This window comes from Carcharodon carcharias, chromosome 15, assembly GCF_017639515.1.
Source record: "Carcharodon carcharias isolate sCarCar2 chromosome 15, sCarCar2.pri, whole genome shotgun sequence".
Lineage (NCBI taxonomy): Eukaryota > Metazoa > Chordata > Chondrichthyes > Lamniformes > Lamnidae > Carcharodon > Carcharodon carcharias.
In genome coordinates this window covers 121,091,861-121,116,802 of record NC_054481.1, presented here as the reverse complement: position 1 = coordinate 121,116,802, position 24,942 = coordinate 121,091,861, and the positions used below count along the sequence as shown (strand labels likewise).

The window sequence follows — 24,942 nt, the reverse complement described above, 5'->3', positions numbered from 1 at the left end:
GCAACGGCACTAGGTCATAATGCTCATTGGAGAGCCATTTCCCACACAGTGGGCTAAATGGCCTCCTTCTGTGCCATTAAGATTCTATGATTCTGAGGAACAAAGAACGTTTCGTCATTCAATCAGATCCTGGCAGATCCTGTATCTTAATCTTCACCTACCTGCCTTCTGGTTCCGTAGCCCTTAATACTCTTGAAGTAAAACAAATGACTGATTTGCTGCTGTGTTTTGCAGGATCAATTTCACTCCCTAAATTACCCCATTTAGAATAGAATTTGCTCAAACCATATACATGAGCAGAAATGGAATCAAGTAGGATTTTTATTTCACATATTCCATTTTTTTTATGTGGGGGAGGCGGGGTTTAAAGAAAAATATTAAACATGTTTGAAATACCAGATTCCCCCGATCTTGGACAGAAATATCTCTGATTCTTGAATTCTTGAAAAGTCGTGTCACTTGGAAAAGATAATGCACAAACGCCTTTCCCACAGATGCAAGAAAATGGATGCAACCTTTTAAAAGCTAAACCGTGCACTTAAATTTATCAGCCGTGAAAATAAATGCTGCAATTTGTTTGTGGGTCTCAATGTTAGACTTCAGTAACATTCCTGAGAATTTCACTGTATAAGTCCTTCCACAGGATGAATGTTCTCATAGTGTTATTTTTTGCAAATCTCTGTTGACACAATTTGGAAGTGCCCTGTCCAGATCGTTTAATACATGTCTGGGAGGCCTAAAGGGTCAACTCCTGATCTTTACCAAGTTGGTTGATCTCAGCCAGAAATGGTAGGGCCATATAGTCAGAGAGAAAAATGTCAATTGTGCTTTATAAAAAATTCTAAAATGCAAGGGGACTGATAAGTGAGGACAAGACAAATTGCTCACACAGGTGAAGGTTTCAAAAAAATTAGGGGACGTCAGACAATTAGGAGTCAATAGGGCAAGTTTCCCTCTTTGAAGGTGTTGATTCCTTGCCCATTGGGTTGAGTCCAGACTGTGAGTGATAGTAGGCTATTCAACTGCTGCAGGCATCATTGATTACCAATCATGCTTTGGCCTGTTAGCTCGCTTTGTGCCTCTGCTGCCAGCACTGGGTGCTCTTTCTGGACTGCTGTATGTAGCATCCAGTGTTGTCGAGGTGATAACGAAAAGTTGAAAAATACCCTGTCATTATTGCCTCAATTAAACATGGCTGCCCATAGTTAGGTGAGCATTTTGGGCATTTGGTGCCTTTTTTTTTTTAAATTCATTCTCAGGATGCAGGTTGGCATTGATACTCCATCCCTTGTTACAACTTAGTGGCTTGCTCGGCCACTTGAGATAGAAGTTAAGAGTCAGTCACTTCTGGAACTGTAGTGACAGCAGACAGTATGCAAGTATGCTGCCAAATCCTTCATCACTGCCCAGCAAAGTACTGCTGCTAAACTGAAGCCAGAGCGGAAGATAATCCTGACTCATGCCTTTACCTCTGTGCAATCATAGGAAGTCCACAGAAACCTATTTTAACCTGGCTCAACTCCTCATAAAAAGCAGCAACAATGTATAATGGTCAAAGTATTTATCTGAAAATATTGACAGAACAGGAACATATTAAAATTGACACAATGCATCAAGATTAAGTACAGCAATAAAAGACAATTTGCCAAACAATTTTCTGGATATAAACAATACAGTATAAATCATAGATATATATGTTTAAATATATTACAAATAAGGTGCAGCTAGTGAAGGACTTCATACTTTGACTAAAGCACATTGAACTGAAGGCTATAAAAAGGTTTTCAAATACCACTTATTGAAATTTATATTATAGAGCAGCACTGGAGAAATTTTCTTATGAAATATTAACACCAAAATGACACATAGTATGCCTTGAGCTATGAGTACTTTGGGAAATAAAGTAGTTGAAACAGTTATAAGCAACTGGGACACATCATTTTAACAAGTCATAGCCTTGGCATGCAGAAATTGGACATTCATTAAGTCTTGCTCTTGAGACAGACTGAGTTAGTGTGTAACAATAGCCCCAGCTAATCTTCCCGTACCTTCTGCAAAATGGTGGCTCTGTTCTTAAACCAAATTATTAGAGTTTGCAATTTGTGTAAACTCCTGGAACTACAACTCATGAACATAGCTGTCTCTTCTCGAACAAGGAACATTTAGCAGGCTAAAGCACCTTGATGTTATTACTGAATGCAAATATTAGTTAACAGTCATGTTAAGGTATAAAACAGTCAGTGTTTAAAGGACTTGCTTAAACAGCCTAAAAACCAATTCCCCGCTAATTATCCCCTCTGTTTGCCAACACATGGAGCAGCAGAGAACGAGAGCAATAACCTTGGACTGTGATTGATTGAAGGATTATTAGGCACATCTATTGGCTTCTGCCAGCATTCATGTAATCCAACGACGTAGAAGGTTTTGATGTGTGAATTAACAGTGCTGTTGGTCTTTGGTTACCACACTCGACATTTCTTGGCTGGGTGCATTGCATTGCCTCTTTTACACTGGAAGGCCTCAGCAAAGGCTTCAAAGTTCTGGAGGGAACCGATGACTCTGCACAAAGGGAAGAAGAGAAAAGAATTTGCACTTGCACAGCACCTTTCATAGCCTCAGGAGTTCTCAAAATACCATACAGCCAATTAAGAACTTTTGAAGTATGACATCTTATTTGTAACATATGTAAAATAGTTGAGCACAGCAAGTTGCCACAAACAGGAATGTGATAATTGACCAGATAATCTGATACTCATTGAAGGATAAACATTGGCCAGGTCACCAGAGAGAATTCTCCAGCTCCTCTTAGAAATAGGTGAGATCTTTTACATCCACCCGAGAGTGTGGACAGATTTTTAACATCTCATCAGAAAAGTGACACCTCTAACAGTGCAGCACTTCCTCAGCACAGCACTGGAGTGTCAGCCTAGATGTGTGTTCAAGTCTCAAGTGAAACTTTAATCAGTAGCCTTCTGACAAAGAAGCAAGAGTGCTGCAGTGAACCAAGGTAGGAAAAGCAACGGGAAGGCGATAATTCATGATTTCCACAAATGGGTATTGATGTAATGGTGACATTTTGCACATCGCTGTTTTTGGGAAAACAACCAATGTAAAGCTATAACAGGAATTATGCTTCTGGTGGGAGGAGATTGTCTTTGAATTATGCTCTTTTTCTCACAGGAAATAACAAAGCCGTCATATGTGGCACTTCCCAGCAGATCATCAGCAAGTGATAAAATGCATCTCAAGGCCAGTAGATTGGTACTAAGCAGCAGTACTGTTTACATCTACAACAGAGATTCATTGTGATTGTAAATTGATCAAATTCTACATTATGAACCAGCTCACAAAGTCACTACAAATGTATCGAAGGAAGAGGGGGCAAGTGGGCTGTGGTGAATTGGGAAAATACATTAAAAGGTATGACAGCACACAGACAATGGCTAGTGTTTAAAGAATTAATACATGGTTTGCAACAAATATACAATTTTAAGGCACAAAAACACATGAAAGTGAGTCAACTGTGGCTAACAAAGGAAGTTAAAGATTGTATGAAATCATAAGAGGCTTATAAAGTTGCCTAAAAAGTAGTAAGCCTGAGGATTGGGAGCATTTTAAAATTCAGCAAAGGAGGATCAAGAAACTGATAAAGAAAGGGAGAATAAAATATGAAAGCAAACTGGCAAGAGACATGAAAACAGACTGTAAAAGCTTCTATAGGTATGTAAAAAAGAATTGATGAGCAAAGACAAATGTGGGTCCATTACAGGCAGAGACAGGAGAATTTATAATGGGAATAGGGAATTGGCAGAGAAGCCAAATAATTTGTGTCTGCCTTCACTGAGGAAGGTACAAAAAACCAAATAAAACATATTTAAGTTTGCAGATGACAGAAAACTAGGTGGGAATGTGTGGTGTGAGGATGCTGCAAAAAGCATTCAAGGGGATGTGGACAGGCTGAGTGGCAAGAATATGGCAGGAGGAATATAATGTGGATAAGTTTGGTAGGAGAAATGGCAGTGCAGGGTATTTCTTAAATGGTGAGAGATTGGGAAGTGTTGATGTCCAAGGGGACCTGGGGTTTCCTTGTTTGTAAGTCACTGAAAGCTAACATGCAGGTGCACCAAGCAATTAGGAAGGCAAATGATATACTGGCCTTTATTGCAAGAGGTCTTGAGTACAGGAGTAATGATATTCTGCTTCAATTGTGTAGAATCTTGATTAGGCCACACTTGGAGTAGTGTGTACAGCTTTTGTCCCATTACCTAAGGAAGAGTATACTTGCCATAGAGGGAGTGCAGTGAAGGTTCACCATACTAGTTCCTGGAATGGTGGGATTGTCCTATGAGGGGAGATTGAGGAGACTGGGCCTGTATTCTCTAGAGTTTAGAAGAATGAGAGGTGACCTCATTGAAATTTACAAAGTCCTTAAGGGGCTAGACAGGGTAGATGAAGGAAGGATGTTTCCTCAGGCTTGGGAGTCTAAAACCAGGGAACACTGTCTCAGAATAAGGGGCAGGCCTTTTAGGTCTGAGATGAGGGGAGATTTCTTCACTCAGAGGGTAGTGAATCTTTGGAATTCTCTACCTCGGAGGGCTGTGGAATCTCATTCAATGAGTACGTTCAAGACAGAGATCGATACATTTCTAGATTCTAATGACAGTGACAGTGAATCAAGGGATATGGGGATAGTGTGGGAAAAATGGCATTGGAGGTGGAAGATCAGCCATGATCTAGTTGAATGATGGACAGGCTCCAGGAGCTGAATAGCCTACTCTTGCTCCTATGTTCCTATCCAGCATACTGGGTTATCCCATGGGCTTATTTTTGTTTAGCATTAGCATTACCAGCCTCTGCCATCTCCAGAGATTGTGAGTTCAAGCTCTGTTGAACAGATTCCCTCAATCTGCAAGCTGTGAAAACTCAAGCTTGGCATCACCTGGCCATTACATCTCAATGAATATACCGTACAGAAATAAGCCATTCGGTCCAACTGGCAGTATTTATGTACCACATGAACCTTCTCCCATCCTACTTCAACTTACTCCTTTCTCCTTCAAATGCTTATCTAGTGCTCCATTAAATGCATCAATATTATTCACCTCTACTAATCCCTTTGGTTGCATGTTCTAAATTCTCTCCAGTCTCTGGGTCAATAGGTCTCTTCTGAATTCCAATTTGATGTATTAGCTTTTATATTATACTTATGGGGTAATCTAAAACTAGGGACTATAAGTGGAAACATCTTCACTATGAGGGTAGTGGATGTCTGGAATTCGCTGCTCAAGTTGGCGGTAGAGGCAGAAACTCTAAACTCTTTTAAAAAGTATCTGGATCTGTACCTTAAGTGCTGTAAGCTGCAGGGCTATGGGCCAGGTGCAGGAAGGTGGGATTAGGAAGGGCACCTGGGTGTCCTTGGGCTGGCATGTACAAGATGGGCCGAATGGCCTCCTTCTGTGCTGTAACTTTTCTATAGTTTCTATGTCTACCCTGTCAAACCCCTTCCTAATTTCAAAATCCTCTATTAGGTTATGCCTCTTTAAAAAAAAAAAGAGGCACCGTGCCCTTTAAATTAAAGTGAACCATTTCAGAATGGGGAAATAATTCCTGGTGGGCAGCAGTCCACATTCTTACTGAATTTCTAGTGGACCTGCACCCACAATATCTGTTTAACCTGCATGTCCACAGTTTCTGCTGATCTCTCGGGTGATTAGTGGCCATGCAGTAAAGCTACCCAATGCTCATACTATATCCAGTTATTAGTTTGAGTTTGAGTTCAAACAAGCCCAGGAGTAAGAAGAGGAGAAAGGTTATGCTGCAAGAACAGAGATTGCTGTTCAAAGGTGGAAGAAAAGAAACAGATACTATTCTTCCCTCAGTCAGGTAATAACTGTATTAAATATGTTCAGTGCCCCAGTAAGCTGATGTGCATAGATACCAGGCAGCATTTTCTCTTTGTGGCTGAAGTAAAAGGTAAAAAAAGATTTTTTAAAAATTGGTTAAATTCCACATTACATTGTCAATGTCCAACATGAATCCCATGATTACACTGTATGGACAATAGTCATATACCTGAACTTCAGTGGGCTGTGAACATCGGTTTTAATTGATTGACTGGCATACTCAGGCCGATATGACCCACACCATACCTAGAAAATATAAATAATTGTCAAACAGAGGCTGAAAAGGCAGCAGCAGTTTGTATACATAAATATGTAATCAAATGGACCGAACAAACGATTTTCCTTGCAAACCTAATTGCAGCTTTATATCAACCAGGAAATGAGATGAATATGCTATCCTGACAAGTTATCTCAGCAGAAATTCTTGGTTGCTTGAAGGAGATAGGTTTGTATTTGGATTAAAAATAATGTTCCAAGTTTTGTGCTGTTATTGGGGGAACCTCGGTAATTGACAGTAAGCCGGGAGCTTCAACCTTAGGCCACATATATTTGACATCATGGGTGCTCAGCTCCCGACCCAACCCACTGTCAATGAGCGAGGTTCCCCTAACAGCAGGAGAAAATGGGAGAATCAGTCCTTAAATATCAGGTCAATCCAGCGTTGAAATTTTCACTGACTTAGAAATGGATTTGGTTCAGGCCTGCTTTTGGATCCCTAGGATCAATCAGCTTGGATGAGATAAGCTCATACCTGGTTGAGATACTTGGAGGTCTACTTAACTAGGTTCAACATTACCCGATTATGTATAAAATGAAGGACTTAGTAAGAAATCCAAAAATTACTTCAATATTCCCCACTGTATCATAGCACAGTAAAGTGATGGCCAAGGTAAGAATCTTTTCTTAAAGTCCCTTCACTTTACCCTACTCCTGCACTATATATAAGAGGATATCCCATTCCTTTGCCCTCGTGCCCCATTCTGCATGATCACGCACTGTAGGACTGTCCCTGTATTACCTGTGCAAAGTTAAGGAAGAAAAGTTGTTTGTGTGTCAGATCCAAGCCGGGCAGTTTCACTTCTTCACCTTCTTTCTTCACCCATTTTAAATAGGCCTGGAAAATACATGGTGCAGGCAATAAAACCAAATCCAAATTGACTCAATGGGAAATTGGAAGAAAAAATATTCTTCTATGTACAACGTCTTGTCAAATTGCCCTCCCAAGCTGTGACCCTAATCTGCAGCTCACCAGCACCTTCTCAAGGGCAACTAGGGATGGACAATAAATGCTGGCCCAGCCAGAAAATGACATCCCATGAATGAATATATATATATTTTTTAAATCCCGTGGTTACTACAGCAAGCAGTTGAACTACTTTCATTATAATTTCTTTTTTTTAAAAAAATCTTTTTGCATTTAGTTGCCTCCCCTCTCCTGAAGCTGTTGATTTGTGCTAGCATGCAGTTCCATGGTGCTGGCATCTGTGCAGTACAATGTCCAAATGTGTGAATAGACAGTAAATAGTGGCAGGCTACCTGACCAGAGGGAGTTGGGTGGAGTTTGTATCACAACCGACAGTGATACTGTTCTCACCCACTATTCAAAAAGACTGGATGGCATTCAGGGCATCCTGACTGATTTTCTTTTAACCTTAGCTGACACATGGTGAGATGAATTGTAGAATGTCCTTAACAAAAATAAAAATACCTGGAAAAACTCAACAGGTCTGACAGCATCTGTGGAGAGGAACACAGTTAATGTTTTGAGTCTGTATGACTCTTCGACAGAACGTGTTCCTCTCCGCAGATGCTGTCAGACCTGCTGAGTTTTTCCAGGTATTTTTATTTTTATTTTGGATTTCCAGCATCCACAGTTTTTTGCTTTCATTTATGTAGAATGTCCTTATTTACTCTGGCTGAAATGAACTAGCTCAGTGAAGAGTTGGAGTTCTTTGTAGTTGGTATGGTACTGGGGTAGTGGAAGCAAATTCAATAGTAAGTTTCAAAAGGGAATTGGATAACTACTTGAAGGGGAAAAACTTGCAGGACTATGGGAAATGAGCAGGACAGTGGGACTGATTGTATGGCTCTTTCAAAGAGACGGCATGGGTACAATGGGCCGAATGGGCTCCATCAGCATTGTATCATTCTATGATACTGCAAACATCCAATGCAACAAACATGATAATACTTGTTAGTACTTGATAATGCAAACTCAATCAAGCACAGGATTTAACGATTATCTTAAACAGGACTAGCCATAATTCTGTGATCTGGTATTGCCAATGGGGAATGGCAGTCACAGGAGTGCTTTTTCTGTCCATTATTTCTATTGGTGGGATATATTTTTCTGTAGAATATCACTGACTTGTGAATCTGAAGTACGACTGGCAGATTTCCGTGCTGTACCTTGTATGCCTGTCTGACACCTCCATTGTCTGCGATATTTTCACCCAAAGTACTGATCCCGCTCACCTGTGTCAAAAGAAACTCCAGAATGAAATGAAACATTGCATGCCACACATTGGAAAACAAACTGTTACAGGCAGCTGGGGCAAAAAAAAAAATGGGATATCTTGAATTCTGTCTTCAATTATTTGTCTCTGAAAGACATGCACATCATCGTTCTCCAGATCAGGGAACTGAAAGGAGTTAGGTTCATGATCAAAAATAGTGCGACTGGTGAAGTGAGGAATGACTGATGTCAATGATAGAGGACAAACAATGCACATCTACATGACTTTCCTTTGGCTAATACTTTGAATGGAGGTACTAGCTTGTTTAAAATAAACATTAATTTAAAAATTAAAATAAATAAATATACGTTAAAGCAGCAGACATGACAATATAATCTGAACACAACAAGTGTCACCTGATCCTGTTTTTGCTTGCTCGGTTGTGAGCGAATGTAACATGAGACTTAGAAAATAAATGAGAATTGATAGATCTGCACCAGGGCATTCGAAGGGAGAGGGAGTTGGTGATAGAAGGACAGTCAATTCCTATGGCAGCCTTACATCTCAGAGGATGATGGTTTACGTTGCATTGGTCAACTCTGTGTTAATCATTGCTTGGTGTGGCTCAGGATCCCCACTCTGGTATGGAAGTCTCTGTCACATTTGCTGTAGAGGAAGACAGCCTGAGAAGCTACACAATTCGCTGGTCTCTGTTTTCTCTGGGCCCTCTTGGTCGGCTGAACTTCTCATTTCTGCTCACCCCTTCCAATGCCCTTCCAAACAGTTAGTCACCAAAGGTCATGGCCATCAGTGACTGTCTCCCAGTTGTCTGTGTCAATATCGGCCTTCTTCATATCTCACTGCCAGCATCCTTGTAGCACAAGTCTGGACGCCTCCAGGAAGACGTGATCCAGTGGCCAGTTCACTGTACAGAAGCTCTTTGGATATACGGCCATCATCCGTCTGATGAACGTGGCCAAGCCAGTGCAGACGTAGTTGGCTTAGCAATGAGTGTCTTCTGATGGAATTAGCATGCTCCAGGACCCGGATTGGTGACTTTGTCCTGCCAAGAGATGCCAAGGAGACGTCCGAGACAGTGAAGGTGAAAACTGTTCAGCCTTTTCACCTGCCTAGCATTTGTTGTCCAGGTCTCGCCACTGTAGAGGAATGCACTGAGGACGCAGGCTTGGTCGACTCAACAGTTTGGTGTTTTCAGTCAGGTAGCTTTTGTCCTACACACACTTACTCAGCTTGGACATAACAGTTTTGTGATGTGAGTGTTGATTTCAGCATCAAATGACAGATCGCTGGTGATTGTGGAGCCGAGATATATGAAGCTCCCAACAACTCTAGTGTAACCTGAATGCTGACAGATGGTGATACGGCAACTTCTCTGGACCATGACATTTGTCTTCCAGATGCTGATGGTCAAGCTAAACCCTTTATAGGCATGAAAGAGTCTTTCCACTTGCTGCTGAAGGTGTTCCTCAGTGCGACATCATCACCATAGAGCAACAGTCTGATGAAGACTTGGCACACCTTTGTCTTGGATCTTAGGTGGGCAAGGTTGAATAACTTTCTGTCAGTTCCTGTATGTAAGTTGATACCCTCTGTTGATGACCTGAAGGCATATGACAGTAGCCTGGATGAGTGCAGCTCCAACAACACTCAGGAAGCTTGACACCATCCAGGACAAAGTAGCCCGTCTTGATTGGCACCCCATCTGCAAACATTCACTCCCTCCATCACTAATGAACAGTGGCAGCAATGTGTACCATCTACAAGATGCACTGCAGAAACTCACCAAGGCTCCTTATACAGCATTTTCCAAACCCACAACCACTACCATCTAGAAGGACAAGGGCAGCAGATAGATGGGAACACCACCACCTGGAAGTTCCCCTCCAGGCCACTCACCATCCTGACTTGGAAATATATCGCCATTCCTTCAGTGTCGCTGGGTCAAAATTCTGGAACTCCCTCCCTAACAGCACTGTGGGTGTACCTACACCACATGGACTGCAGCAGTTCAAGAAGGCAGCTCACTACCACCTCCTCAAGGACAATTAGGGATAGGCAATAAATGCTGGTCTAGCCAGCGACACCCACATCCCCTGAATGAATAAAAAAAAAGTAAAGAGAAGAATATGCCAAAGAGTCAGCACCAGAGCACAACCGTATTTGGCCCCACTTCGGATCTCAAAGGGTTCCGATGTTGCTCCGTCATAGTTAACCTTACCTATCACTTTATTATGGAAAGAGGAGATCACATTCAGCAATATTCAGTGGGCAGCCAGTTTTCTCCAGCAGTGAATTTATTGACTATACAAAGACATAGCCCATATTTTAAAACATAGAAAGGGTGTATGGATGAAACAGAAAAAGGTTAAGAAGAGAGGGGAATTTTTTTCTCAAAAAGGTCTAAGGAAAATTCTTGACAAAAGTGAGAAAGTCACCGTTGACTGGAAAGATGAAAGAAAAGCAAAACTTTCATCCATATAGTGCCTTTCTCATCCACAGGATGGCCAAAAAGCACCTTGTAGCCAATCAATTTATTTTGTAGTGCAATTACTGCTGCAAGATAAGGGGGTGTAGAAGCTAATTTACATATAACAAGGTTCCACAAACAGCAGTGAGGTAAGTGAATAGTTTACCTGTTTTGGTATTTCTCACCACTACTGACTGACTAGGAACACTGCCCCATCTCTCAGCTAAATAGGAATTCCACCACATTTATTGCTCTTTGCTCTCACTTGAGAAAGAATGAAAAGTAGAGCGAGGATACAGTACTCACGTTCTGTCCACCAGCTAAATCCCATGTGTAGTTTCCATACTGATGTGCCATGCAACGGGATTGGTCATTGAAATGCGTGGCTGAGAAATTGCTCCACCAGTCATACAAGTTGCCATCTTTATCGTAATTTCTTCCTGGAGATGACAAAATGTGATGAAGACAGTTTTTTTTATTGAAATGAGAGCCAAATTAAAATGAAGGCTCTTATGAGGTGTAATGGACAATGTAAATTGGCAGATAATCCTATGTCTGCAAATATTGGTTGTGCATGCATGTTACAGCAATAATCCTGGACACAGCAGTGAAGCTAATTTAAAAACAACAAAAACATTAAAACAAAATGCAATAAACAAAAAAAAGCTGTGTCAAAGGAATGCTTCGCTGGATGTTTTGTCCTGTGAACAGTCTGGTGTATGATTGAGATTATGGATAATGGTTTCATCCTGAAGGATATTTCAATGCTTTAGTGAATTACAAAATGTCCGTGCAAAAGACTGGGAGACATTATAAATGAAGAATTTTTCTTCTGTCCTTGTTGGTTCTCTACTTTCAGATTAAGAGGGTGATTTTTCCAGTGCGGAGCCTTGTCCGTCAACTGCAATTATCAGGAAATTATCGGGTATTAGCTATTTCCTGGTATGTAGGACAGTCAGTATGCAAGGAGCTCCTTGGGAAAACATATTCAAAAAATCTGTCCACTTAAATCAGGTCAACTCAGACCACACCTCTCAACCTGCAACCTATCAAAAGGTCAGAGGGTGTGGCGCCAGCCACAGGGGCAAGACTACCAGTCTCTGAATCACCTAATTTCAGAAGCTTGGGAGTCAGGCTGGCAATTTTATTCTTAAAACTCAGTTGCATGCTTTAATGTCAGGATAAGAGATGCAATGCAGCATCATGGACAAGTAGCTGAGTGCCACATCAGTGATGTCTTTGAACCTATACCACAATCAGATAACCAGTCTGTTCATGCCCACCATTGTCATCAAATCCATGTGTTATTTCATGGCCGATCACCATGCCAATTCCTCCAAAGTTTAGTGCTTGAAGCTGGTGTTTACTGAAGAACGGGGGCTGTAGAATCCCGGCTGGAAATACTGCAGGAAACAAATAACCTGGTCAAGTATTGACATGCAAAACTCCTGAGAAGTGCTTTTGTAAAATACAAGATGTAGTAAAAATATATGAAATAAAGAAAAAAATAAAGTGGAATAACGTAAACATGAGAAAGAAAATTCAATTCAGTTTGTGCTTCATTCTGGACTAGTTTTAATAGAGTAAGTAGGAAGAAACTGTTTCCACTGGCAGGAGGGTCAGTAACCAGAGCACACAGTGAAGGTAATGGACAAATAGACCAGCAGAGAAATGAGGAGATTTTTCTTTTTGCACAGCAAGTTGCTATCATCTGGAATGCACCACCTAAAAAGATGGTGGAAGCAGATTCAGTGGTAACTTGCAAAAGGGAGTTGGTAAATACTTGAAAAGGAAAACAGTTCCATGGCTATGGGGAAAGATCAGGAGCATGGGCATAATTGGATAGCCTTTTTAAAGAGCTGACACAAGCAAATGGCTAAGTGACCACCATCTGTGCTGCATCATTTTATGATTCTACCTAATATAGTGTCAAGTGTCAGCCTTGGCTGATTGGTAGCATTCTCATTTCTGAGACACAAGATTGTTGGTTCAAGCTCCACTTAAAGACTTTGACCCATAATGGGATTTGATATTAGCCCCCAATGATTGATTGGTAGTGGGGGGATAAAAATTTTTCAAGGGGTAAATGGCAGGAAAATTGACTAGTTAAGTAGTTAATTGGAAGAGCTGGCACCGGCACAATGGGCTAAATGGCTGTGTCTGTGCTCTCTGACTCTAATTCAATGTAGGATCAATGTGAACCTAATCTAATGGTACCCCAACAAGATGTGAACTCAGATCTCTATGAAGAACAACTGAACAAAGGGCATTTTAATGTATCTGCAAACCTGATGCAACTCAGTGAGCTCATCTGAAATTAAGTCAATTCAATATGAAATATGATTCGATAGGAGTCTAACCAAATCCAAACTCAACTCAGTTCAGTCTCTAATAAGTATGAACATAGCTTTATGCAAACTCAAGTCAATACAAATCTAAGTTAATATGGATTCACTCAAACCAGGTCCACCCTTTGTGAACACAACTCCAAGTACAGTAACTATGGATTTACAAATCTTCCAAGCTATGAGAAGTAGCTAGCTGAAACCCATCTTGTCCTTGCCCTTGTCATAGTAGTCTAAAAATTCAACTGTGCCAATTTTTGGGAGCAATCCCTGTGCCTGAATAGATTTGCCAGAGGAGCACCTGATATTGGGCCTCTGGCCTCATTATCAAGGGGCCGGTAAACTGCAAACATTTAATAGGGGATCAAAGTTGGGTTTCCAACCCTCCCAGAACTGCCAGAAGTCTCCTGGAACCAGCATTAATCTCCCAGTGGCCAAAGAGAGCCTTCCATGAGATTTTAAAACAATATTTAATTGACGCCATTGAATGAGTTGGGCCAGTTTGATCTACAAGCATCATCATCCCCCAAGCCAAGGAGAGGGGTCCTGCAGTGTTGGCTGGGAAGTGTAGTCTCTTTATCCCTACATGGGAGAGAGTGGGGAACTGGGTGGAAAGCAGACTACAGCTCCCCAGGGACACTGCAGCCAGAGGTGGGGTGGGGGCTGAGGGAGGGCTGGCGGGAGGAGATGGTAATGTGACCTGTCAAGTGGAATACCAGAAGTTGAGGTAAAAGGTAAGAGTTGCGGCTAGCTACAGGTGTGTACAGGAATACAGAGGGTAAGGAGCAGCTCAGCTGAGATTGAGATTTTCTTATAGACTCATAGATGTTTACAGCGCAGAAGGAGGCCATTCATGTCCATGCCACTCAACTAAGATCTGACTACACTAATCCCATTTTCCAGCACTTGGCCCATAGCCCTGGGGGTCATGGCAATGCAAGTGAATATCTAAATACTTAAATGTTACAAGAGTTTCTGACTCAACCACCCACTGATGTTTCCAGTATCTCTCCCCACCAACCCCTGCCAATTATTGCACATCAAAAGCAGTAAGAGGAGGTGGAGCAAGATTTGTATTTATGTTCTTGATTTGTACAGCTAACTTATAAACCTAGAACCCACTTGCGCCACACCATCAGTTTTCTGTGACTTACAATATTCTCCGTCAGAGTTGGCAATCATGGATCAAAGGCAGTTCACCAATAAAGAAGAATGACAAATCAGATAGCTGCAAAGCCAGATACAGCCATCAGCTGAGAGTTTAAAGGGAACCGGGAAGGGGGCATGATGAATAGGAATGGAAGGTAAAAAACCTGGCTGGGAGGGGGTGACTGTGTCAGGAGTTCCTAATCATCAGGCTGGGGAGGGGCTGGGATCAGTGGCAAGCAGTGCCCTATGTACATTGAATGTGGTGTCAGCTCTACAAATCGTAATCATAGTTTAAAATTTTACTTAGTGATTCTGGTATTACAGAGAGGGCTTCAAAGAGATGTTAGGCCCTTTACTTGCATGTACAAAGGGCCTAATGTCTGGGTCAGGCTTGGGTCCTTGATGTTCGTAATGAGCATGCGCTTCCTGTCCGCAAATGTTTAAAACTTAGGAGCCTGTTTAGTGCCCTAAAAATGGGCACTGTGCAGCTGTAATTCTAGGCAACAGAGGTTGCTGGATATTAATCAAGATCAGGGATCCTAGCTGATTTACCCCTTCACAACACTCGGAGGTAGAAGTCACATGTAGCACCCACTACGACTGATCTGGTCGAGATCAGCTGAGTAAAGCACACAATGAGCAATAAACTTGAGACCTTCTTTGTCTATGTGGCTTTGCTAGTCACAGCTTTAAACAACTTAACAATAAGGGGAACCTTAAACATTTATTTCCACAGTGGAACCAATATTCATTTTATGGCAGTGTTTATAATTGTGACATACCTATTTGGTTTTGATTAGGTGAATAAAAAGCATTTATAACTGCAGCTCCAATAACCCATCTGAAATAAAGCAGACATAGTAGCATGAGATCAGAAATATAACAAGCAGGTTTTATAATACCTGCATATTTTACTTGTCTTTATAATGTAAAAACTTGCCTCATAAAAGATTGAAAATGAACATGGTTCAAAGTAATAATGGCTCAAAATGATAATGGGAAGCTATGCTAGGAGGGAGCAGGGAACCAGAGTTATAACTCCTCTGACCTATGTTCCCTGCACTCATGCATACCTGATCATAAGGCAGCTTTGATGCTCAAGTCTTTCAAATAATAAAAGAAACTAAAGATATGGAGGTAAGTAGGTTAAGTTTGCAAGACTAGAGGATCAAAGATTCAAGCTAAGAAACTCCAGCCTCGCTTGAGGTTTCATTAGGAATTTATTTTATCAATGTTGGCAATGGGTGGGATGACTGGACATCAGGGTCTATCACTAAGCTGGTTCAAAATAAAGTTGGAAGATTATTTGGCATGAAATGAAATTACGGTTATAGGTGCAGATGATCATATAGTTTGGGGACATGGCGATAGCGTATTTTGTATATGGCAGGAATGTTCAGAGGAAGCCTTTTGGAAATTTTATTAGGCCTTTCTCAAGTTGGTTGGAGTACATTGGAGAGATTAGACATAATGAGTCAAATGGCCTTTTGCGTCCTTATGTATAGCTGTACAATAATTCTTGGTACCTTCACCATGGCCAGAATTTTATGTCAGGTGTGCATCCTGACGTCTCTGCGCATCCTCGCGATATTTCGCTAGGCAGGCATGCAATGAAAATGGAAGTGGGCCCGCCATTAATTAACGGGCCAATTAAGGCCCTTGAGGCTCCAACTGTCGGGGAGTTTACGTAGCCCGTACGATTTCCAGGGCATCGCATGGACATAACAGACAGGCGGGCAGGCCACATTTTCAAAAACCTCATCCACGGGCGGGATAAGAGGGGTGGGTGGGTTTGCTGATGCGAGTTGTTTGTACTTTAGCTTGTAAGTTGCTGCTGCTTGCTTGTGTGAACAGGACATCTTCACTGCGCTTCAGAGCTGCTTTGACAGAAATAAGAGGCTTCAGTTCAGGATTCCGGAAGAGTCATACCACTTAGGGCCTTCCAAGTATCAGACAGCCTTCCCTTATCCTGGGAATGGGGATTGTGGTCTCTGCTGGAGGCACTTCCTCTGAGGAGGAAGAGAGGGCCAGAAGGGGGAGGAGCCCAGGTGCCCCTTTTCAGCCTCCAGGTGAGTGACCTGTGGGAGGAGAGGCGCAAGCACAAGGGGCGCAGGGCCAACAGGAAGCCCAAGTCAGAAGGGACCGCAGAAGACCTGCTGCTAGGGTTTACAGGCGGCGATGCAGCTACCTCAATATGCCTGAGGTACAATGCCGAAGGAGGCTCTGCCTCTCAAGGGAGAGGGTGACCCCCATCTGTCAGATGATTGCCCCTGAGATCATCTCCGACCGTGTGGATGGACACCCCAATGCCAGTGGCGCTGAAGGTCACAGTAGCCCTCAACTTTTATGTCTCTGGCTCTTTCCAGGGGTCGGTGGGTGATCTGTGTGGAGTCTGCCAATCAGCTGTCCACAGTTGTGTCAAGCTGGTGACAGACGCTCTGTTCAGTCGTGCATTGACTTTCATTCAATACCACATGGACAAGGCCAGCCAGGCAGAGCGAGCCAGAGGCTTTGCAGCGATTGCTGGGTTCCCCCGCGTCACTCATAACATCATGGGTTACCCTGCACCTGCAGAACTAATGAAGCACCCAGTGGCTTGTTGAACAGAAACACATTTAATGCTGTGCTGCCTGGCATACATAATACAAATTAAATTGAAAGGTGTTATCCATCACACCAAATAATATTTAATGTAAATGTGGGAGAAAAAAATATCACCAGTGATAAGCCTGTGTTGTGCTTAAGGTGCTTTAAATTTTCGCTTGCGGGTGCTACGTCTAGGTGCTCCCCCCTCACTGACACTGGCATTGGAGACAGCCTGCTCACTCAGCTGTCCTGTTGGTCATCAAGACCTTAGTGGGGGTCCTTCGGCCCATGGAGCCTGTGCTGGCCCCGCCTAGGAGGGAGCAGCCAGTGCCACAGCTGGCATTTCCCTAGTCGCCACAGCATCATTGGATAACATGGTCACTGGCAGAGGGGCGGAGGAGCTGCTGCCATCGTCCACAGCACCCTGAGAGGAGCCCGCAGAGACGACAAGTAGCTCCTGCGCCAACATGAGGTCGCTTTGGACCTCCCTGCGCACCATTGATGGATAGGCACCTAGCTGGAATACTGGATGCCCAATCCATCTCCCACAGTGACCACCTGAGGTCATTGCTGGTGTGAAGGCTAGCAGGTCCGAGCACATCCCCAAGTACCCCTGATTCAGCTCCTGGAGATGCCTCTCCATGAGAGTTGTCATGCTCTCCATGGAGGGAGCATTGTGCTTGGCCATGAGGGTCATTGCATTGAATGTGTTCCGTAAGGACTCCTCCACAGCGGACACCATGGCACATATTCCCTCATATATCTCCTCCACCAGATCCTCCAGCACACCCTGCTGAACTTCCAGCATCTGCTGCCTCAGGGATGACTCCAGAGGCACATCATCAGCTATTGACTGAGCATGTTCTTGGTCCCCAGCAGTCCTCCGACTGCTGGCAACCTGGGCACTCTCTGCCTCCGTCTGCAACTCAAGCGAGTGTGAAGTGCCCTCACCGCTGTGCACCAAGATACTGCTGCCGATCTAATGCCCACCGAGGTGCTGGCATCTGCTCTGGTGCCTACTTGGCTGAGAGGGTGTGGCGCAGGTGCATTTCCATGGTTGCTGTCCTCTGAAGTCAGTAGTGGGCCTTCAGGCTCCTCAACCCGATGGCTGCTGGGGAGTCTGAAAGGAAGAACAAGGACATGTCATTAGTTGACGTCATTACACTGTTACTGTGCATGCCTGGCACCCGGATCAGGGTGCCTTCATCTTCCCATTATCAAATGGGGATTCCATGTTCAAGGCTCACATCAATATAGAGATTATAGTGGAATGGTTGCTATTACAGACATTCTGACCCCAGTGCATTACACTCTTGCCTCCCTGTGGCACCCCAACCTCACTGCAGCCAGTTGACCTAGGCGCATGGTGTCTCTCCAGCTCCAGGGCCTTCTGCTCATATCTAGTTAGGATTAGAAGGTGGGGGGCGGTCCTCCGCCAGTCCGCAACCCCTCGGCATTGTTTTGGGCTGTCTTCTCCTGAAAGGACAGAGGAGCGTTGATTAGTCCACCCTGTACCTGCATTGCCATTGCAGCCTGGCCAACCCCACCTGAGGAACACCTCGCAGGGCTCAGCCGATTTGTGACCCTGGAGCCACGAGACGCTCGTTCCAAGCAGCTAGGGCTCACCCCTTTCCCAAATGCTGCCTCATTGACATTTGCCACTCACACTGTTAAGAGCTCTGAGGTTTGGGGTGGGGTGCTGCTCCTAACTGCTGTGCTAAGTGACCCATGCCGATACGGTACTCGCCCTTCCTGATCGCAGGAGATCATTGAACCCGCTTACAGCACTGCACCCATGTGCATCTCACCACATCATCAGAGCTCATGTTGGATGCCACCTCCTCCCAGGCATTTTTGATGAGGTGGGGGAGGCCTCCTCCTCCAGTCCCTGGGGACAAGGGTGTCTCTGCACGCTGCCACCTCCTCCAGGAGGGCAGCGAGACACCCATCAGAAAAACATGGGGCCAACTGCCCCGCCGACCTGCTGTGCTCACCAGTAACGAGCTCCATGACGAGGTGCATCTGCTTCACTGGCAGCCTTGGCATGGCTGCCGTGGCTGCTTTTGAATTGGCCGCTGGGTCGCCATTGGACCCAGCAGACATTGAGTTCCTGCCCCCGCCACTTCTCCCCGTTGCCGCTGTCACATCATACACTGGGCGGGCCTTAATTGGCCCGTCCATGTAAAATGGCGGTGCGGAGCTGATTGTGGGGGCCAGTTGGCTTCCTGACTGGCCCCACCCACTCCTGCTAAGCCTGCACGCTGACCGTGAAATTCTGGCCCATAGTTCAAAAAGGGGTGTTAATAGCTGTAATGCACGATAAGATTCCTTTATCCCACTTCAGTTTTCCCCTGAAGGTGCAAATTCGTCCTGTGGCAGGGCTTGCTCACCAGTATCTTGCCTATCATTCATATCTGAGCCAAGATCATAGCCTTGTCAGGCAAAGCAATTGTAGGAGGAATTACAGACCAGCACAATGTTACCATCAGCTAGCGTTTATGCATCCACACATTCCAGCAAATGTCAATGGATAGTGATCAGCAGCATGGGCACAGTTTGTTTCTTTCTCTCGCGTTTATTAAGGCCAATTCTAACACTTCCACCACTGTCCAAACTGGAACAAATAACTAAGAGCAAACTAGGAAACAACCTGAAACTTTGTCTGTACGTCTTAGTGCTACACCGGACAGTACGTTTACCCATTAGCCCAGGGGTAAATTTGTGTAATTATACAGATTATGAACCAGTCTGCTGCTGCAATGAGGATGTATATACCATCTTTAATGTAGTAAAACACTTCAAGGCCCTTCACAGGAGTGTTGTCTAGCTTTGAAACTGTGCCATGTAAAGAGATATTAGCGCAGTTGACCAAAAGTTTGATGAGAGAGGTATGTTTTAAAGAGCATCTTAAAGGAGAGAGGATGGGGGAGATGTATAGGCTTAGGGAGGGAATTCCAAAGCTTAGAGCACAGGCACTTGGAGGTTGCTACATTCACTAATGGTGGAGGGAAGGGAATCAGGGATGTGCACTAGGCCAGAATGGAGAAGTGCAGAAATCTCAGAGCTGTAAGACTGAAGGAATTTAGAGATAGGGAAGGATGGCTCCATAGAAGGATTTGAATACAAGGATTACCACTCACTAGATACTTACACATCCTGATCCACTTGCTCCCGTAGTTTCCCAAGACTTTTTTGCGCTGCTGCCTTCAGATTTTCAAGGACATTTTCAAAGTATTTGTTTTCATTGAAGTTTAGCTGGATAAAGTACAACAAATATAAGTGCTACAGTTTGCAACTTCTGTTCACGCATCTATTAGCCTGAAGATTGAACTCTGATGTGAATGATAGAGTTGGCATAACCTGTAAAGACAGTGCTAGTGCTTTGCCAATATACAGTGGATTACCACTCCATACTGTTGAAACAATTGGTCACAGTTGTTAATCCTTCAGTGTGATGCATTTGTGCATAAACTGCATGAAATACACTGGCACTTGTTGGTTGCTATGACACCTATTGACAGCAACAAGATAAAGAAAGCATTAAAATCAGGATAAATCTCTTTTTGTGACTCTAGTATGTATATTATGAAAGATAATGGATGTATTGGAATGGGTACAAGTCGATGATCTCACTTCTTTGTTTGGATAATGGTTTCAAACTGCCTGAGTTATGACATTACCTTAATCACTTATTGAGATTACTATCTTGTAATCACTATGATCTTGTAATCTTATTATTCTCCATTACATCAATTTAATTATCTCACGTCAAGAAATTTTGCAACAAAGGAAAGCTTTATTCGGTTTCCCAGAATACACAACCAACCCTGATAGATCACTGCCAAAGGCCAAGAAATCAATTGTCCCAAATTTGAAGGTGTAGAAGCCAATGGCATAAACCTGGCATGGAGATGAAGGACTGAAATCAGTTTAACTAAAAGGAGCCTATTAAAACTGCTCTGGAGAACAAAGTGACCACTGGTCACAATTATTTAACAGACAGAGTTGAAGACTCATTTAGCAAATTTACTCTGCGCTTCTTCCCAGACCTCCCTGGATTCCTGACAAAGGTAAAATACTTGCCCTGCACAATTTGGGGACAACATCTGTACCTGAAGACACTTCGCAGTCCTGACTCCAGGTGGTTCTGGCAGTGAAACAGGGGATCTGTAATTTTGACCCCTTAACATTTATCAGATGTTACATGTCACTGGATTTCCTAAAGAGCAGATTTCAGTAGGCAAGACAAGGGTATGTCCATTGTGGATCCATCCCATAATCTGTAATGCTTTAATACTGGTACTGCCAATAGCATTTTAAAGATTGATCAATACTCCTGTAGGCGCGGAGGTGGTTGACATTGTGCTTTTGTTTATTTTACTTCAACAACTGAACTAACAAAACAAAATGGATTCTGTGATCCCATGATGCACTGGCTTGCAAAGTACAGCAAGCTAAACAAGGCATACAGTAAATAACACTATCATACTCACGTGTTCATATTCCTGATCCAGCCTGGGATTGTCCTCTTCCAGAATGTAGTCTGGATATCCAATTTGCTCTTTTATTGCCAGGGCCTTTGAGGTAAACAAAGGGATGTTCAAAATAATTAACAAGACATTGGTGCTACAATAAAACAGAAAATGCTGGAAAGACTCAGCAGGTCCAGCAGCATCTGTGAAGAGAGAAACAGAGTTAACGTTTCAGCTCTGAAGAAGAGTCATACGGACTTGAAACACTAACTCTGTTTCTCTCGCCACAGATGTTGCCAGGCCTGCCGAGTTTTTCCAGCATTTTGTTTTTATTTCAGATTTCAAGCATCCACAGCATTTTGCTTTTCTTGTTAGTGCTAGGATCTTTGCTTGTTACTGACTGACATTTTTATGGTTAGGGTTAGGGTTGTGCAATGGCCTCAGTATCCTGGAACAGGCTTCCCAATGCTGATCCCTATTCAGTGGTTTCTGATAAGAACACTGTGTAAGGAGAGGGCCCAGTTGCGATATCTTTCATTCATGAATAGCCCAATGCCTTTCACGATCTGAGGTCCTGCAAGGCCATAGAATTGGAGCTCATCAAGACTCATTGCCTTCAAGGACAGAGAGAAGAAAGAAAGAAAGCAGGGTCACCCTGGTTGATTTATCTTTTCCCCACTCTCTCTGATAAGGGGTGCTGAGACCAATTGTTGGAACCCAACCGTTACCCTACTTGAGGGAAGCCTGTCACAGCACACAATGGAAGTTTAACCAAGGACCAAATGGTCTGTGTGGCTCAGCACCAAGATGGGGGACACACTTACTAAATGTAAAAGGGAGCTCAGGATTATACTTTTCCCATGACAATGATAAACTGAAATCTTTGAGGCAACAACATCCTGGGATCCAGCCTGATTTATTCAGTGTTTCACTGAATGGAAAACACCGACAGATTTTTATCAGACCCCCTCACCCCCCAGTAACCATTAGCTATCGTAGGAAGTTAAAGCCACGTACAAGCATCATAAATAGAAATTGACCTTTCCCTGTGCTTTCTGCTTGGAAGCTGCATCCATCCACTCCAGCTCATCCAATGTTTCGATAAACACTTCTCGAATTTTATCAATTAAATCCTTTACCTGAGAAAAGGAAAAGTGTCCAATGAAAGAAACTAATAATAAGCTAACAACTCAATCTCTTGCACCTCTCAGTCAGCAGATTGTGGGTTCAAGCCCCACTCCAGAGACTTGAATGCAAAATTCATGCTGACGCTCCAGTGCTAATGGTGAGGGAATGCTGCACTGTCAGAGATGCCCTCCTTTGGATGAGATATTAAACTAAGGCCCCACCTGCCCTCTCAGGTGGATGTAAAATATCCCATAGCACAACTGAAAGAAGGGCAGGGGATTTCTCCCAGTGTCCAGGTCAATATTTATCCCTTAAACAACATCACTAAAACCAGGGCATTATTTCACTGCTGTTCATGGGACCTTGCTGTACGCAAATTGGCTGCAACTCTTCCTACATTTCAACAGTGATTACACTTCAAAAAGTGCTTCATGGCTGAAAGGTACTCTACCAATGTAAATCTCTCTTTCCTTTTATAAAATCTAGAAAGAAAGCACCAGGAGATTGACCTTGTCATCACTACATGACCAGATCAACCTTTAAGTTTCTGAGCCTGGAGTGGCTGAAAATCTGACATTTGGAATAGGTTTTATGTGCCAGCACAGGCTTAGTTGTTGGCAGTCACACCTCTGGGCCAGAAAGCTGTGAGGTGAAGCTACTCAGCAATGTTTGAACTTAGGTTGACGTTCCATGTTGTACTGAGAGAGTGCATTGCAGGATGTGTCATCTTTTGGATGAGTCCCAAAATTGATACCGTCTGCCAGTTCTGCCTAATTCAAAGGAATGCTAAAGGTCTCAAGGCAAGATGAAGACTCATCCGAGGGACATTGTTGCTAACGAACAGCCTACATAACAGCCTATTGGTCTACATAACAAGTCATTGCATGTTATTGTGTGCAGCAATTTGAAGAATGACTTGGGAGTTATCCATGCCATTGCTGCTGTTCTCAGTGATGTTTTGAGCTATCGGAATATACACCAATTAAAATGGAACAGTTGAGAAGTTTGACACAGTTTGCAGCATTCTTGAAAAAGGCTCTCGAATAAAACTTTGGTTGGAATTGTGATCCCTGCCAAAAACAAAACCTAATGACTGACATTGATTTGCGATCTCCATACCATTCTCTTGCTCTCGCCAGCAAATGCCTCTCTTACATAAAGTGCTCCCACTGCATTTTCCATATTGCTGTTGATGTAGCTGGCACATTCTCGCCAACGAGCTTCTTCCACAGTGGTACCATACAGTGCCTGTGGTAATGAAGATTAATTATAGGTTAGTAATAAGATTGCAATGGATATGTTCACAAAGATTGATCACTGCATTACAATGTGTGAAGAGGTTTGAAATGATTCCATCATCAGGATTAAACAACCAATCTTACCCAATTTAGTAATCATAAATTGTGATAACTATCAGTTGTAACTCTGAAATGCAAGTGCCAATCTTGTGTATGTAAAGAGCTCATTTGCTTGCTTTTGGGTCAGAAAGTTATGGATTCAGAACTGCACAAGCACTTAAGACAGTTACATTGGTCATTACTTCAATGAAGTACTGAGAGAGTGCTGCATTGTCAGAGATGCCTTTTGATAGATGAAGTGTTAAACAAGGGCCCTACTCAGGTGGATGTTAAAGATCCCATGTTGCTATTTGAAGTAGGATTCTCCAACCCTGTGAAACATACTTGGTTCAGACTGATGGCATGTTTAATTATTCAAGTGTTTTGAAATACTTTTAAGACCAAAAGATACAATTATGCTAGTCTAAGTATGGTTGTTATTGATATCAGTCAACGAGAGTTTCAGATGACATTCCTCTTTCCACTATTTTAAAGTAGTCACTGAGCTGTTTATTTAAAACAATTGAAACCTCTTAAAATTGTGGATGAAGAATGCCACACTTTAAACATTCACCAAGAATTATTTCTAGGACAAATTATCATTGGTGCCAAAATTCCTCAGGATATCTACCAGTCCTCTCACATAACTTTGATGAGAAACCAGTGTAATGCCCAAAGAAATATTTGTTACAATGAGTCTCCACCTTCACTGCAAACTAGTTTGATGTGTCGGAGGTAGAACTTCAGTTCCTCCTTGCCAGGCAAATGATAGGCTGCAGCAGGGACTCCCAAATTTGGGAGTTTATGCCAAGTGTATTAGGAAGAGAAGGTGTACTGTTTTCACAAGAGCACATCTGGGCACTACCAGTGGGGCTCACATTGGCAAAGGACACAAACATGAGAAAAGGATGTATCATTAAAGTATTCTTTGTTATTTTTGCTTTGGGTCAATTGGAATGCTGATGAGGTCAGCTGGAGGTGAATCCCCATTACCTCTCCACTTTTTAAAAAGTTATTTTTTTATTCATTCATGGGATGTGGACTTCACTAGCTGGGCCAGCCTTAATTGCCAATCCTT

General features: G+C 43.0%; 1 protein-coding gene across 2 annotated transcripts in view; it reads right to left on the bottom strand.

Moving 5' to 3' along the window:
- Positions 1-1,557: 1,557 nt before the first annotated feature.
- mmel1 (membrane metallo-endopeptidase-like 1) overlaps positions 1,558-24,942 on the bottom strand; it is a 108,455-nt gene continuing 85,070 nt past the window's right edge. For both annotated transcript variants that reach the window (XM_041205783.1, XM_041205782.1), the window contains exons 13-23: positions 23,647-23,775; positions 22,440-22,538; positions 21,421-21,504; positions 20,079-20,182; positions 15,124-15,182; positions 12,131-12,250; positions 11,154-11,287; positions 8,313-8,378; positions 6,922-7,017; positions 6,073-6,149; positions 1,558-2,559 (exon numbers count right to left, since the gene is read on the bottom strand). In XM_041205783.1, the coding sequence (XP_041061717.1) occupies positions 2,460-2,559; positions 6,073-6,149; positions 6,922-7,017; positions 8,313-8,378; positions 11,154-11,287; positions 12,131-12,250; positions 15,124-15,182; positions 20,079-20,182; positions 21,421-21,504; positions 22,440-22,538; positions 23,647-23,775 (1,068 nt within the window). In that variant the 3' untranslated portion in view covers positions 1,558-2,459. The remainder of the gene's footprint in view (positions 2,560-6,072; positions 6,150-6,921; positions 7,018-8,312; positions 8,379-11,153; positions 11,288-12,130; positions 12,251-15,123; positions 15,183-20,078; positions 20,183-21,420; positions 21,505-22,439; positions 22,539-23,646; positions 23,776-24,942) is intronic.